Here is a 17027-nt window from a genome sequence, read left to right as displayed (position 1 = left end):
TTATTAATTTTAATTAAATAAAAAAATTAAAAACATAATTAAAAATAATAAAATCAAACCTAAACCCAGAAAATCAAATCCAAGAACACGAATTCAGAATTAAAAACAATGAAATCAAATGCCTATGAACACAAGAACACAAACCTAGAAAATCAAACCAAGAACAAGAATTCAAAATTAAACCCATTGAATCAACTTCCTTTCCCACTTAAAATCAAATCAATAATGCAATAAAATTTGAGAAGAGAACAAAGACCAATGCTGAAAGACCCATGCTGAAAATCCATAAGTTTTTCTCGTTCTTCCCCAAAGATTCATAGCCAAAATCATAAAATCAAAGAAAACCCAGAAATCTCAAACACTCAGAAACCCAAAAACTCAAACAAAACCCAGTTTATTTCAAACAATCAACAACAAAATCAAACAACAAGGCCAACTCGACTCATTGAATCAAACAAACACACAAACCTAGAAAAACCCAACCAAACTCAGCTCATTGAATCAAACTCGGCTCATTGATTTTTTTTTTTTTCTGGTTTCATTTTTTGGGTTTGGGTATTTGATTTTCGGGTTTGATTTTCTGGGTTTGGGTATTCGTTTTGGGTTTCTTATACTCGGCTTCGGATCTAGCCAGCGCTTCCAGCGTTTCTTTCGACCGTGCTTGAAAATTGCCGGTGTCGGATTCTTCTTCATTTTGGTGGGTTCGGAGCACGGTCTCTAAGGATGAGAGTTGAGCTATCTCACTCGATGGCGAAGCTTGAAGGCAACGGCAGAGCTTGAAGATGACAGCGATAATGGCAGAGCTTGAAGGCGATGGCAGTGCTTGAATTCGACGGTGGCGATGGTAGATCTTGAAGGCGATGACGGCGATGACAGAGTTTGAAGACAACCTTTTACTCGCCTGGGTTTGTTGTCGTCGGTTGTGGCTTTTGCTCACTGGGGTTCACTTGTTGTGGGTTTGCCGCCGTGGGTTGAATCGATTTTGAGGCTTGGGTTTGAATGGGTTGTGGGTCTGAATAGGTTGTGGTTCTTAGGATTTGGTGGTTGTGGGTTGCTGTTCTTGGATTTGATTTTCTGGGTTTGGGTTTGATTTTATTGTTTTTAATTATGTTTTTAATTTTTTAATTTAATTAAAATTAATAAATTAATTTTTAAAATTTATATGCTGATTTGTCAGGGTGATGTGGCATTTTTTATAATATTTTAATTGTTCCGGCTGCCACCTCAGCTATTTCCGTTGGTTGACTGACGGAAAGGACGAAAACGGAAAGCGTAAATTGGTTTTAGGGACTAAAAGTGGAAAAAATAAAATGTAGGGACTAAAATGGAAAAACGTCAAAATGTAGGGACTAAAAGTGCATTTACGCCTAAAAAATACTCTTCCATTCATAAGAAAAAAGCCACATGGCAGAATCTTAAGAGAAGAATTTAAGGAACAGCACCTAAGTCTTGCTCATGTATAAATATTAGTGGATTGAAGCATACTCACAACTAGATTCACACATATTCACACACCACTCAGATAAATGGAAAGAGAAAGAAGAGAGACAAATTAGCATACGAAGTCAATTATGATAATTCTGGCCACGAATCTTCTGTGGTCTCTCTCTTTTTAATGAATTTTTATGGTCTTTTTTAAAAGGGAGAATAATCTTCCCTCATACGCGGAAAAGAACATAAACAACTAAAAATACAGTAACGTCGCACATTTATATCACTATGATGATATCACTCTTGATGTGTAAATTAAGTCATATACCCTTCATGCAGTCTTACTCATGTGGCCGCCTGGGACCTTCTATAGAGGGAGACTACAAAGTAAGATTTTTTTTGGGTTGGAGGCAACTAACCATTACTATATATGAAAAAGAAAAGTCATGTGTTGGAGAAAAAAAGAAAAGAAAAAAAAGCTAATTATAAAGGTGATAGAGTCAGAATGAAAATTAAACGTTTTGTTGAAAGAGTGTTATACTTTTACATTGAAAAATTTTGAAAAAGTAAAAAAAAAATTGGAGAAAATTGGAGGTTTTAAAAAGTTGTATATGAAAACATTAAAAAAAAAAAAAAAAAAAACCTGTGCTTATAAGCTGATGCCAAATAAACACTTATCATAATTGGAATATATCATTAAGTGCCCGTTTGGGAAGTGTGTTTGTGCGTTTCCCAGTTGTGCGTTTTTGGATGGTGGGTATCGTGTACTGTTCACGGGACTCACAACTACTTTTTTCAGCAAAATTTTCCTTAAAACTGGGTCTCATGGTACTATTTATACATTTAAAAATTATTTTGCTACAATATTTTCAGTTTTCAGCAATAAGCGGCATTTAAATAGCCCAAAATTGTGGCAAAAGCATATGAAAAAAAGAATATGAGCTATTTGCAGCATTTACATCTGTAGAGATCATGACCAGAAGGCAGTTGTCATTATATACACCACCAACCACTTGTGTTATATTTGCAACACCCACTCCTGATATTTTAATATAGTTAGCTCTATATATCATAATCCCATATAGCTTTTGAGCTAGAGAGAAGAAGAGGAGGGTAGCCATGGGAGAAATGGGGGAACCAGATTATAGACAAGTGATGCCTCTCTCACCTTCACCTTCACCTTCCAATACCAAAACAATAGAAGGGCTAATGGAAGTGATAACCATTAAAGACAGTACTGATCCCTCAAAAGAGAGTACTACTATATCTACCAATTTGCAAGGTCACCGGAAGAATCTACAGGAAGCTTGGCTCCCCATCACAGAGTCCAGGAATGGCAATTCCATTTACGCAATGTTTCATTTACTCTGCTCAGGGATTGGATTCCAAGCTCTTTTTCTTCCCGTTGCATTCGCAACACTTGGATGGTATGCTATCTTTTCAATGATTTGATTAAGTTGGCATGTTGTTTAGCCAAAAAAAAAAAAAAAAGTTGGCATGTTTAAAGTCAATTTTGCTCAGCTAAAAGTCATTGTTCATAATTGATCATCCAAGATATATAAGTGCATGAGTTGTGAAGAAATGTGTGGCAGTGTGAATTTGATGACTAGGTCAAGACTCAAATCAAGCTCTAACAGACGAGTAGAACTTGAAAAGTTTAGGGTCATGTTCTGTGCATTTGTATGGTTGGGAATGGTTAATTGCATTGATCACCTTTCTCTGGTTTGGTCATTTTGTCAACCCATGCGTGAAAAAGCATCACTTTACACTGATATATATGATGTTTAGTTGTATTTACTTTTAGACTTTTAGTTACTGAAATTTATTTATTCAAGTTATAAAATAAAAGTCATTTTGTTTTTCTATCGAATCTATCCAGATTAGAGTACCCCAAGGCTGAGCACAAATTTAACTGGTCATAAATAGCTAGGTCGGCTCAACTTGGATAATAATAAAAAAAATGTTTACATTTATTTATTTAATAATCTATCATGCTCAACTTAACCTTTTTAGACTTGATGGATAGGCAAGCCTAAGCTCAAAATATGATAATATGTTAGGGAGAAAAAATTGTGAAAATTTTAGCTTTAGTTACATGCGTAATATAAATATAAAGTGAAATTCATTAATCTCAAATTTATTGATAAGATGATAACGAAACAACTTGTTGCTGAATTTATTTAAAAATAAAAATAATTAAATTAAACAAATTTAAAAATGTGATTTGACTTTATAATGAACTCAAACTTAATTTGTATTTAAAATGCAATCAAACAAATCATTTTTTTATATAGATAAATATAATTTGATTTCAAATCTATGACATTTGTATTATGAAAATTGCTCTTTATTATTTTTAAAATTTTGAAAACTAATTTGTTATTTCTAAATTTTGAATGCTTAATTTAACTGGAAAGCAATTATAAAATTAATTCACCATCAATTTTATATTTCAAGTTATCATAAAATATTGTATCTGTACTACTTCTTTAGTAAAAAATTTTATGGTTTTTTTTTTTTTTTTTTTTTTTTTTTTTTTTTTTAGGACAAGAAATACTGTGTGTGTGTGACGGCATCTCTCCCTCTTTTTTTTTTTTTTTTTTTTTTCATTCTTATATGTGAAAAGTCAAAAAGGTTCCCCTTTATTTTACGCAAAGCGTGATATTTCTCAGTTTGTTTCGTGACTGTAGACCTAAATGTCGATGTCTTATCTAGTTTTTATTTTCATTCACATATATCAATAATGACTTTGAGATTTTATATATGAGACACAAACTTATTCAATATGGCAATGTTATTTCCTTTCACATGAATAATAAGTCAGTTCCACTGTGAATCTAACTAGTAGAATCCACTCTTTAAGGTTAAAAGTTAGTTTTTCCAATTTAATTCAAGTATGAGATTATATATATAAATATATATATATATATATATATATATATTTTTTTTTTTATAGATACAATAAAATTTTAATTTATGCTATCTGTTTCATAATGATTATTCATTATTATTAGGCCAAGATACTCATCAATTTCTTATATTATAACACAAACAATATTATCTTTTTTAATAACAATTAAATTTAATTAACGAAATTTGAGGTATAATATTTTAAGTACTTGTACCTTACTTAATTTTGTCCATCTTTGAGAATATAGAACTTAATTTTGTCCTTATTTGAGAATATAGAACTTAATTATTCCTTGCTCTCTTTGTCTCTTCTCTCTCGTTGAATTAAAAATAACACTAACACCTCGTCCAGAAATGCCAAATCATGGATCCACAAATTCACATCCAACAGCGATTTAACCTTTGAATTTTTTTTAGAAATTCATAGAAAGCAATAAATAACTTCAAAGTTGTTTGTTCTTATATTTTGCCTCTCATTGAACCAAATTCATTCACTAAATTTGTAACCTCTATTTGATTATCTGTGGTCCATCCTATTGCTAATTTGGTCAAAGAAATCATCTAGTTTTGCTTGCAGTAAGTCCAAATGCAGCAACTTTAAGAAATTAAAGTCTTATCATTTGATTTTAACTTCATTGGTTGCAGGGCTTGGGGAATCATATGTTTGTCACTAGCATTTGCATGGCAGCTCTATACCATATTTATTTTGGTCCAATTACATGAATTAGTTCCGGGAATTCGCTATAGCAGATACCTCCAACTTGCTATAGTTTCTTTTGGTTAGTACAAGGAGACTATTTCTAATTTTTTGTTTTGTTAACAAGTGATCTAATAAATTAAGGTTTGGCTTATCTCCGATGCTCTTGCATATCAGAGGTGATGCAGGCCCAATATGTGTCCTAAAATGGTCATTTGCTAGTCAAGTATCCCGTTCAGCATAAAGAATATTTATAAAATGTAAAAATAAAAATAAAAATCTTAGTAACCTATTTAATACTCTACTTATCACAGTCTACCATGTCTTTTAAAAAGAATAGTACACATGACAAACTAATGAACTATAGTTGATGAAGCATAAAATGAACCGGGATAGAAGAATTTTTTATTTATTTACTTTTTCAGAATTAAATTCAAATGGTGTCCAAATATCAAGAAAAGCACACCAATACAATAAATTTTGTGTGAATACATTCAATTATTAAAAAATGTATTTTAATTCAGAAAACTATATATATAATTCATAATTAAAATTTTATTATTCTTTCAACATGATTTTCTCTCAATTATTATTATTATTATTATTATTATATATCTAAATTTAGTGATATTGCATTAATAAAAATAGTATTAATGATAAACTAATATAAAAGATATTTCACTGATCACAATTTTACACCATAACAATTTGTGGGACAAATTGTGTTCCTAAGTTAACATTCCATATAATTTAATTAAATAACATATCACAAAGGTATTAAGTAACCATGATATATACGTTGATAATGTGTTATTATATGCAGGTCCAAAACTAGGGAAGTTGCTTGCATTATTTCCAGTGATGTATTCATCAGGGGGTGCCTGTGTCCTTATGATTATTAATGGAGGTCACACCTTGGACCTCTTATTCAAAACCATATGTGACTTTGAGGCCACATGCCATGTCCAATCATTGACAGGTACAGAGTGGTTCTTGGTGTTCGCATGTGTAGCAATACTTGTAGCCCAACTACCAAACCTAAACTCGATGGTTGGGGTGTCTCTAATTGGGGCCATTACAGCCATTGGATATTGTACATTGATTTTGGTTCTCTCAATCACCAAGGGTAGGCCCATAGACATATCCTATGGTCAATTTGACGTGGTGAAATCTAACATGGAAAAAATTAGTGATATATTGAATGCCCTTGGAATCATTGCCCTTGCATTCAGAGGGCATAATCTTATCCTTGAGATACAGGTTAGTATCTACAACATCCTTATACTTTTAAAAGTTTAGAAACACATATTGGCACACAATTTCACAATTTGCCACTTTGCGGCAAATTGTAGTTGGCATTTGTTAACAAATGTTCTCGTGTACTCATTAAGAAGGTTGAAAATGGTTTCCACCTACATTAAGAAGTAATGAAAATTAATAAACAAATTTTTTTTAAATTGAAAGTTTCTCATCACCCAATAGACAATATTATAAAATAAAACCTTAACCAACAATGCTTTATACCACCTTGGTTTGAATAAGTGTCTTTTTGGCATGATTAATTTTACTAACCTATTTTGCTACTTAGTTTATTTTTGTTATTATTCATAGGTCCTACTATACTTTTTGGTACTATTTATGAGTCTCACTATACTATTTCAACTAATTTTTATCTTTATCTACACTACTCTTAGCAAAAAATTTTCAGTTTTAATAAAATAAGCAGATCCCAAACAGACCCTAAAAATAATATTAGCTAATCATAACTTTCAACCTTAACCAATCCAAAAAAAGAAAAAAAAAAAAGAAAAAAAGAAGTGAATCTACATTTTTGGTAAGACAGTCATCCACAGTGAGTGGTCAGCCCATTGCCATTCAAAGTAGCCTGCAATATTGCAGGCCAAGTTAAGGTTAACTAGGGCCTTGGCCCTACTTTTGGACCCAACATTGTTATTGTGGTACATGGTACAAGGGCCTCTAAAGAAAAAGAGGCAACTTTAAATCCAACTACCAAAGAAAGCTCAGCCCAGCCTAAGCTCAAGATCCTTTTAGATTCAAAAAGAAATTTGACATGCCCAGAAACAATGATATGAAAGTCTCTACGGAGAAATATGTACTCCACGCAACACATTAATCCTAGAGCTTGGCAAACTTAACCTCAAAGGCACCTGAAATACTTTGATTTGGATTACACAGACAAACTAATAAAGTTACCAGGTAATACTATTTTTCAAATAAATAAGTTAGTAAGGTTTTTAAACCCGGACCGGACTATACGGTCCGATCAGGTTAATGTCCGATCAGGTTAATCGTGAACCGTTTATGAAAACGGTTTTTTATATACAAGAACCGGGCATGTAAACAATATGAGAGAACCGCTTGAACTAAGGTCTAACCTGAAAAACCGTTCAAACCGTAAGCCGGTTCAACCGTATTTCTGAAGAAATTTGCTTTCCGATCTGAAATTCTGGCATGGATTTGAAGTGAGAAAAAAAAATAATAAAAGGAGAAAATGATGAAGAAGATCCGAAAATGAAGCAAAAAATAAAAGAAGCACAGATGGTACGGTGAGATTAAAAAAAAAAAAAAAAAAAAAAAAAAAGGAAGAAGATGAGATGAGTCGCAGACGTGAGGAGGACGATGGATGGGAGTAAGAGCTGGTACTGGGAAACTGTGTAAAGGAAGTAATGTAAAGCATCACAAAAGGAGAGTAATAGTGTGAAGAGATGAATCTGAAATGACGCGGGTGGGTGGGTAGGTGGGAGTTAGAATATAACAATAAGATTAAAATTGAAAATGAGTTTTGAAAAAAAGCAAATACCCCATGGTTTTTTTTTTTTTTTTAAAGGAACGTCAATTACCCGTACTAGTAAAAGAGAGTTTTTACTTTTTTTTTTTTTTTTTTTTTTTTCCTTCCTTCTTTTTATTTATTATTTTTTTTAACTCTCATACTCTTATTTGGATTTTTTTTAAACATTATAGGTACTTCATTAATTTATATCATTTAGGTATAATAAGAATAAGTAATTATCTTTTATTTGAAAGTTTGTTTCAATCTTTAAAAATATTTTTGTCAAATTTGCTATTATTTATAGATTTAATATGTTTATATTTATTTTATTTAATTATTAAATTAATTATGACGTTATCACGGTTCGACCTTGGTCGAACCTTGATTGAACCTTTAAAACCTTGAACCTCGCCTTTTAACGGTTTTTTGAACAATTTGGGTCTGAAAACCTTATTAAAACACACATTTGTCATCTCGATTTCAATGTCATTTTTGGTTAAAATGTTTGTGTTGTTGCAGGGAACATTGCCTTCAAATCAAAGACATACATCGTATAAGCCAATGTGCGCAGGAGTGACAATATCATATATAGTAATCGCCATGTGCCAATTTTCCCTCGCAATAGTTGGATTTTGGGCATATGGAAACAAGGCAAGCAAATTTTCCTTTTATTGAACTTAATGGTATTTTAATGTCATGAGATATGCATCATATCATTCATGATGTTTGCATCAAACAAGTGTACGTTTGAGAGTACGGTTTAAAATTGCATGATTACACAATATTAATATAATACTAATCGCTGACCTGTGTAATGCATGAGAATAGCTACTAGATGAGTTTTAAGTGAAAAAAAAAAAAAAAAAAACCCTTATTTAAAAAAAAAATGATATTGAAAGAAATAGCACAAAGTTTTATTAGAAACAAACTAAATATTAGAGGCAAAACGTTGCGTCTCTAATTTATTTTGTATTGTATATATAGGTATATACAAGATAGATTGTAATATATACCAAAAAGGTGTCTATTGAAATATCATAATTCTTCAAATTGGATATACCAAAAGGTACCTATTATATTAGATATATATTAAAAGTGCTTATTGAACGAAAGTGTGTCTAATGACTGAAAATGTGTCTATTGAACGAAAAATTATCTATTGGCTGAAAATGTGCCTAATGAAGAGTGATTATTTTTTGAGTATAAATAATGGTTCATATTCATTTAGTAACTTCTTTTCATTCATCTTTCTTAGAAAGATAAGAAATTTGTGGATCATCTTCAAAAATGCTATTCGTAGAACCGAATAAATTTGGTTATATTCTATGGACAAATTTGTAGCAACCTTACAAACTCTTCCCTACCCCTTAAATTCAAAACACTTCCTAGTATCTTTCAGTTTCAGACCACTACAACAAAAAGACTTCTGCTTTGCAAACAGCCACAACTCCGCCCTTATACCACTGCAGTTCCCTCAAATTCATGCACATCACAAACAAAATTTGAACTTTTCAGAATATATTCCACGTGGCTCTTGCGTACACAATCAAGAACAATTTTGTAGGACAACAGTACAATGAGAAAACAATCTTCTTGCTCATGAAAAACACAAAACAAAACTACAAAGAAAATCCAAAATTATCCAGGTTTTTTTCTTCCAATCAAAGAATAACCCAAAAATAAAAAAGACAACAAATAAAAAAGTAAAAAATAAAGAAATATCAGGGAGAAAGCAAAGGGTTTTAATAGACCAAAGAAGAGAAAAAAGATTTATAAGATTCTCGTGAAAACCAAAAAGTCTTTGCAATAATAAGCACAAAAGAGTGAAAGAGAAAGAGAGAGAGACCGAGAGAGAAATTGAGCGTGAAAGTTTATCAAATTGCTTATTTAAAATATATATCACATAATATATAAGAAAAACAGAGAGAATACCAGTCAACTACCTGAATTTGCTATGAAATTTACCAACTTTACACTACGGTTTCACCAAGTCTTAGACTTAGTGCTTGTCCACGATCAGATGAGAATTGATGACTCGCTAAGACAAAACAATCAATAAAAGAGAAAACAAAACAACAACAAAAGTAAAGCGTAAAAGATATACTACGGTTTCTTCTTGATGACCCGATTCTTAGGAAGAAGATGTCTGTTAGTGGGTATGGTGGGTTTTCAGATGCGACGCTTTAGTGTTGGCTTGTTGTGGATCTGATTGGCTTGCCATGGATCTGATCAAGGAGGAGCTAGTAGACAGAAGGCAGGAAGAGAATGCACAGTATCGTGTAAGGTAAAGGCAAAGTCGGGTTTTAGAAAAGTGTTTTCTTTTTTGTTTTTTAAATACTGTATTGACGTGGAAAATTGTGGGAGCTTCAAAGGTTTCGGTTATATATATATATATATATATATATATATATATAAATTAGGTACAAGCTCATTTTCAAAAAGTTGTACCAAATGAACATGATTACAACTTATAAATTCCATTATTAGATATTTTTATTTGTGAAATAAATCTTATTAATCTCTAGTCTCCTTATGGAATGAACCTAGATTTGAATCTCCCTCCACTCACTTATTGGAGGGAAAGAGAGAGAGAGAGAGAGAGAGAGTCTATTAGTTCTCCATTTGATCTTACTCATATGTCTTCTACATATGCTTGTTATTACTCTATTTATATTGGTGAAAATTGTTACAAACCATCCAAAGTTGGTTGTGTTGTGGGATTGGAACATGCAAATGCAACTTTTGTGCCACAACTTTGAAGTGATCAAGTTGTGCTAGTGGTGAAGAAAAAGTAATGAGTTTAAGTAAAAATAATTGTCTATCATACTCACAGTCAACCGCTTAATCAGACTAGTGTATAAATGGTGTGATCGTAGAACAACGACATTCATTAACATGTTCTCATGGACAATCTCCTTATCTAACGACTTCTTTCTTTTTTAATGAATGTCAGGTACCATTTAGTGGGGGATTGTTGAGTGCATTTTCACAAATCCATGGAGCCAACACCTCAAAGTTAATTATGGGCTCAATCTATCTGCTGGTATTGGTGAACTATTTATGTGGATTCCAAGTTTACGCCATGCCAGTTTTTGACAACTTGGAAATGAGATACACAACGAAGAAGAAGAAGCCGTGCCCAAAGTGGGTTCGTACATGCCTTCGCATTTTCTTTGGAGGGGTGGCTTTCTTTGTGGCTGTGGCTGTGCCATTTTTGGGAAGCCTAGCACCTCTAATCGGAGGTATGGTATTACCTATGACTTTTGCTTATCCATGTTTCATGTGGATTGCAATGAAGAAACCTCAACCAAATGGTGTGGTTTGGTCTATAAACTTCTGGCTTGGTTGCCTTGGCATTGTCTTCAGTGTTCTAATAGTTATTGCAGCGGCTTGGACCTTGGCTGACAAAGGCTTAAATGCCAACTTCTTTAGGCCTTAATGACAAACACATTATTTGTAAGAAATTAAAGCAATTAAACATTTGAAAGAATATATATATTCTTTCGAAATTTTGGAGGTGAATGAAATATTTTGGGGAAATTACACTTATCTATCTATACTGTAAGAAAACTCGCTTAGGCTATGTTTGGTAGACTGTAATAGGAACTGTAATATAATAGCTATTCCTATAGTTTAGCTATTTAGTAATTTGGTTATGTTTTTATTGTAAAGAATAGTCATTCCTTATGAATAACTGTGGGGTCAAAGAATTTGACAACCCCGGCCCACCTCATACTAAGCCCAAGGCCCACGCTGAGAAGGAAGGAATGGTCGAGGACAAATAAAGAAAGCCCAAGTGGCCCAGAAATATCGCCGAGGATAATTTTGTCCTCGGCCAACCCAGATCCTAGTAGGGAAGAATGGTCTGCCATCAACGGCATACTCCCAGAGCATCCTAAGAAAAAGGACAAGTACTGTAGGACAGCCACAGGAGCATGGTGTAGGAACAGTTTAGGGAGAAACTGTCACCTCCGCATTAAATGCCTACAACTAACGTTCTGGCCGCATTAATGAGGAAATGACCCCTGAACAGTATGGTCTTGGTTGCTGCAACTCACTGAAGGTTTAGGAAGGTGGCTGATGGGATAGATAACTCGAGTAGTGACCCACATGATCAACAGATGGAGGGCCAAAATCGACTGGAGGGAGATATATAATGTGAGAAATCCTCCAGGAGAGAGGGAGGAGAATACGGGAGCAATTTGCATGATCTTGGAAACTTTTGTAACCTAGCACTGAAGAAAGAATAAGAACGCTAAGTTCCTCGGGCGAAATGCCCGAGGACAGAATTTTTATACTTTAGTTCATGTCCTTATTATTCAATTCATTCATAACCGTGTCTAGTTGTTGTAATCCTCACTAAGACCTAGTTCTTAAACTTACTCTCTATAAAATTTATTGTATTGGGCTACTTGGAGTTGAGTCCACTCATTTGGTAGCAGAAGTGCTCAAACCCAATCCCTACAATAACTATTTTTTAAAATAATGAATAACTATTCATTTCTAAAAGAGATGTAATAATTATTCCTTAGTAGGTGTATTAATTTCTACAATTAATATATTTCTAAATAAACAAACTTTCCATATGCACATAACAATTATGAATATAAAAAATCATAAAAAAAAAAAAAAAAAAAAAAAACTAATCTCTCTTTCAAATTGAAAAAAAAAAAAAGGAAATATAATTATATGAGTAAGATATTTCCTAAAATATATTTTAAGTTTGATTTTTTTTTTTTTTTTAAATACTAGATAGAATTTCTACTTTAGCTTAATCTAAGTGTATATGTGTGTGAAGTTCCCTCTTGGAGACTTGAACCCCGACCCTTATACCCCACACCCCACAAGCATTTATACTTATGGAGTGACCACTGCACCAAGGGTGCACAGTAATATCTTAAGTTTGATTTAAAATGCTTTCATTCTATTATATTCAGGGTTCTATTATTGTGTTGTCACCAAACAAATGAATAGTAATAAACATTATATTACAATATTTTATATTCTTTGTAATATCTATTTATATTCCTATATAATTACCGTTACAATCCACCAAACGTGCCATTCTCTAAACTATTACCCATAGGATGAGGTATAAAGTGTTACATGAGTAATTTCTTAAGGGGGTAAGTGTGCACTCTCATAGTTTGGGGAGAAAATGTTATACGGGTAATAGTTTAGGGGGATAAAGTGTGTATTCTCATTGTTTAGGGGAGTAATTGAGAATCCAAGTGTTTTAATTCCTTTGGCAAAAGAAGGATTTGAAAAATGACACTCATTGTTCCTAAACTTGAGAATCAACGGCCTATAATCACTAGCATGTTAATCTTTCTCTAAACTTAATCTTAATATATCATTTACAATTTTGGTTTAAACTAGAAGGAGCTTTTCGTGGTAAAGAAAGTTTATAATTTCAAATACAAATATTACTCCCTTCAATGTGAACTACACATTTACACCCCATATTTTCTAATTAATTAAATATGTTATTATACATGCTCCTTATTGATTATGAGGAAGAATCATAAAACATGAATATAAGAACAAATGCTTAGACATACCAATCTATGGATATCTCAACTTTATACACAAGAATGTAGTTAAGGGAGTAAACACATCATTTATTTAATTACATCTCTTACTTTGAAATTTGAATTGCAACGACATATATGTATATTTATTTACATCATTTAAGGCAAATTACAATAACATAAATATTTATTTATTTTACATCACTTACAAGAAAATTAAATAACAGAAGTACTTATTTATTTACATCTTGTAATCCAAATTGTAACGTAGAAATTCCTACAAATTAGGGAAGGCAACCATGACTTTGAATTGAGAAACATTCATATTCTATTGGTTATGACTCATGTGTTGAACTCCTGAAATGAAATTTACAATTAATAGTACATAAGAAACTTACGGTAAGAATAATACTATGATCAATGATTATACAAAACATAAAAAATATTTAATATGTTCATTCAAGATTATGGGTGCCAATGCCTTATTGCTTAAACTTCAAAACACAATGTTTCAACACCACACACCCTTGGTACAATGGTCACTCCATAAGTATAAGTGCTTATGAGGTGTGGGGGGTAAGGGCCGAAATTCAAGTATACAAGAGAGAACTTTACACATATATACACTTAAATTAAGCCATAGTAAAATTTCTATCTTGTAAAAAATAAAATAAAAAACACAATGTTCCAAAAACGAAATTTAATTCCTCCATCAATTAAATAGGATTCCATGTTTATTTTTCTCTTTCCCTTTTTTTTATTTTTTATTTTTTATAGTGGGGAAATTAGGGGACGTGGGAAAAAAATTTTTAAATACAACTTAAGTTTTGGAATTTCAATTTCCTTCCAAAAAGAGATTTTTGGTTTTATAATTTATTTGGATAACAAGGGCATTACCTTTTTTAAAAAAAATTTAAAAAAAAAAACAAAAAAAAAAAACCAACATTCAAATATTGGTCTATTATCACCGCACATCCTTGGTGCGATGGTCACTTCACAAGTATACGTGTTGTTGGATGTGGGGGGTAAGGGCCAAGGTTCAAGTATCCAAGAGAGAAATTCACACACATATACACTTAAATTAGGCTAGAGTAAAATTTCTATCTTGAATCAAAAAGAAAAAAAAAAAAGATTGGTCTATTAGTATTAGATCAATACCCATTGTTAAGCATAAAAACTAAAAACCATAATAAATACCTCATCTTCCTTCTACTTTCTAGAAGTATTTACTTACAACATCTTCCCTATTGTCAACTTGAACCCATAATCAAAGCCCCCAACTTTGGTAATTTGCCAATCATTAATTTTTTGAGGCTCAACTCAAAATCCTGATTTTCTTCTCCCTCCATCAAACTTAGCTCTTCACAATCCCAAATTATAAAGGTCTCTAGAGTAGTTAGGTGTTTGATACTGAGTGACAGAGAGGTCAAACTTGGACAATATGCAACAATCAATGTTCGAAGATTTGCGAGACAACCATCCATCCCTTCAAACAAACATTTTAGACTCAAACATTCATATATAATTAAAAATTGTAGAGAATTCAAGCAACCTACTGTCTTCTCTAACAAGAAAGTATGCTTTGTTGTAACTATCATTAACCTGAGGCTAATTATGTCCCCTATACCTTTGGGCAACCATTCAAGATTGATGCAATTTTCAAGCAGTAAAGTTTGCAAACTATGTAGCTTGCAAATGGAATTAGAAAGTTGCTTGATTTTGCGATTATCTGATAGGTCAAGATATCTCAAATGTTTCAAAGTTCTGATAAAACTTGGCAACACCTTGAATGATGATTCCCTCAAATCAAGCACCCGCAAGTACTTAAATTTCGATATGCATACTTCAAGTAAGGACATTGCTTGAGTAGTTTGGAATAATGATCTGAACTTTGCTCAACTTCTCTAATTGTGGTGTAACTTCTTGGTTATTGTCCAAAAATGTCAAATGATAAACTTTTGCAGCAAGAGTGGACTTCTTGGTCACCACTGAACACTCACCTTGGGCAATTGAGAGTGCAAGATCATGGGCAATATCATGCTTTTTGAAGGTAATGCACTCGAATTTGTGAGCATTATCATCTTGAAAGAAAGATCTTGACAACAACTCCTTGATATACAAGTCACCAACATCTTCTAACTCTTTATTTTTGCCGAGGGATTGAAGAATTCCATATGCCATCCAAAATTGAATCAATTTAAAACTATAGAATACATAATTCTTTGGAAAAAGAGAACAATAGGCAAAGCATTGCTTTAGTTGAAAAGGAAATTGATTGTAACTAAGCCTTAATGCAGGTAAGATGCCACCATCTGGTTATAAATTCCATATCTCGTTATCTCTCACAAATTTCCACTCATCTTCATCAACTTTTGAATAAAGTATATTAGCTATAGTCTTTATTGCCAATGGGATCCCTTTACATTTTCTAACAATTTCTTTTCTAATTTCTAAGAGGTTTGGATATTGATCGTGTCCTTCCTTAAATGCAAATTTCACAAACAAAGACAAACTATCCTTTGGGGGTAGACCTTTTAGGTCGTATGTGGGAGTTATGCCTGTAATAATAGCAACAGAGCTATTTCGTGTTGTCACTATAATTTTACTTCCAATGCAACCACCAAGTAACAGACCTATCAGTTCACTCCATTTGTTATCATCCTCATTCCAAACATCATCCAAGACAAGAAGAAATTTATTATCTTTTATATGTTCTCTTAAGTGAATTTGCAACTGATCTATGCACAAATTCTCATCAATTGTAACATTTGCAAATTTAAGGATTTCTTGTATTAGAGTTGTAACGTTAAAATCCTCAGACACACATGCCCACATTCTCAATTGAAAATGACTAACTACCCCTTCATTGTAATATACCAACTTGGCAAGTGTGCTTTTCCCCAAACCTCCAAAACCAACTATAGGAATTACACTGACATTTCTATCAGCATCTTGCTGCATCAAAAGATTTATAATCTGTTTTTTATCATCATCCCTACCGATGACAATCTGAGGAGGAACAAAGGAGTGGGTTATGTGACTCATGTCCCTCTTGTGTATTGTTGTCCTCCCAACTTCAAGTTGTGTAGCAAGATTGAATTCAGCCTTTAGAGTTGAAATATCATACCCTCTCCCTAATACCCTTGATTTTATGCACCATTTCAAAACAAAGTACAAGTGGATTAGAACCAGAAAAGAAATAACACACCTTTTTGCAAGTGCTTCTACACTTGTATATAAAAATAATTATTCACTAACACATGTCTTTCATTTGTTAGTAGGGTGGTTATTTTTTACTGACATTTTCATATTTATTGGATTTTAATACCACTGACATGGTATCATTTGATACCAAATACCTTTTTGATATTCAAAAGGTGACTGTCCCTACTGATGAGTCGATAATCTAAAAAAAAATGGATAGTAAAATGAATTAATTTGGAAGGAATTCTATTATGCCCAATGATCCCATTCGTGAGACCCAAATTAAGGTTTTATATTAATTTGTTTCGGATTAAAAACATGAAATGTTCATTCTTCTTTTTACTTTTCCTTTTCTTTTATATATATATATATATATTGGTGACAAGCGTAAGGGCTATTAATTGTTTTAGAACCTCCATGACAACATGAGAGAGCTGCAGCGTTGGTACAATTTTGAATTTTG

General features: G+C 32.4%; 2 protein-coding genes across 2 annotated transcripts; one reads left to right on the top strand and one right to left on the bottom strand.

The window, feature by feature from the left end:
• Positions 1-2337: 2337 nt before the first annotated feature.
• LOC126707198 (lysine histidine transporter-like 8) lies at positions 2338-11485 on the top strand. Its single transcript, XM_050406794.1, has 5 exons — positions 2338-2858; positions 4987-5120; positions 5862-6298; positions 8349-8480; positions 10783-11485. The coding sequence occupies exons 1-5, from the start codon at positions 2551-2553 to the stop codon at positions 11266-11268; spliced, it is 1497 nt and encodes a 498-aa protein (XP_050262751.1). The 5' UTR covers positions 2338-2550; the 3' UTR covers positions 11269-11485.
• A 4191-nt stretch (positions 11486-15676) lies between these two features.
• LOC126705246 (putative disease resistance protein RGA1) lies at positions 15677-16405 on the bottom strand. The gene has a single exon (XM_050404144.1). The coding sequence runs from the start codon at positions 16403-16405 to the stop codon at positions 15677-15679; it is 729 nt and encodes a 242-aa protein (XP_050260101.1).
• Between the last annotated feature and the right edge of the window lie 622 nt (positions 16406-17027).

The sequence above is a fragment of the Quercus robur genome, chromosome 11 (genome assembly GCF_932294415.1).
Source record: "Quercus robur chromosome 11, dhQueRobu3.1, whole genome shotgun sequence".
Classification (NCBI taxonomy): Eukaryota; Viridiplantae; Streptophyta; class Magnoliopsida; order Fagales; family Fagaceae; genus Quercus; species Quercus robur.
The sequence above is the reverse complement of the archived record's forward strand: the minus strand, read 5'-3'. Positions and strand labels throughout refer to the sequence as shown.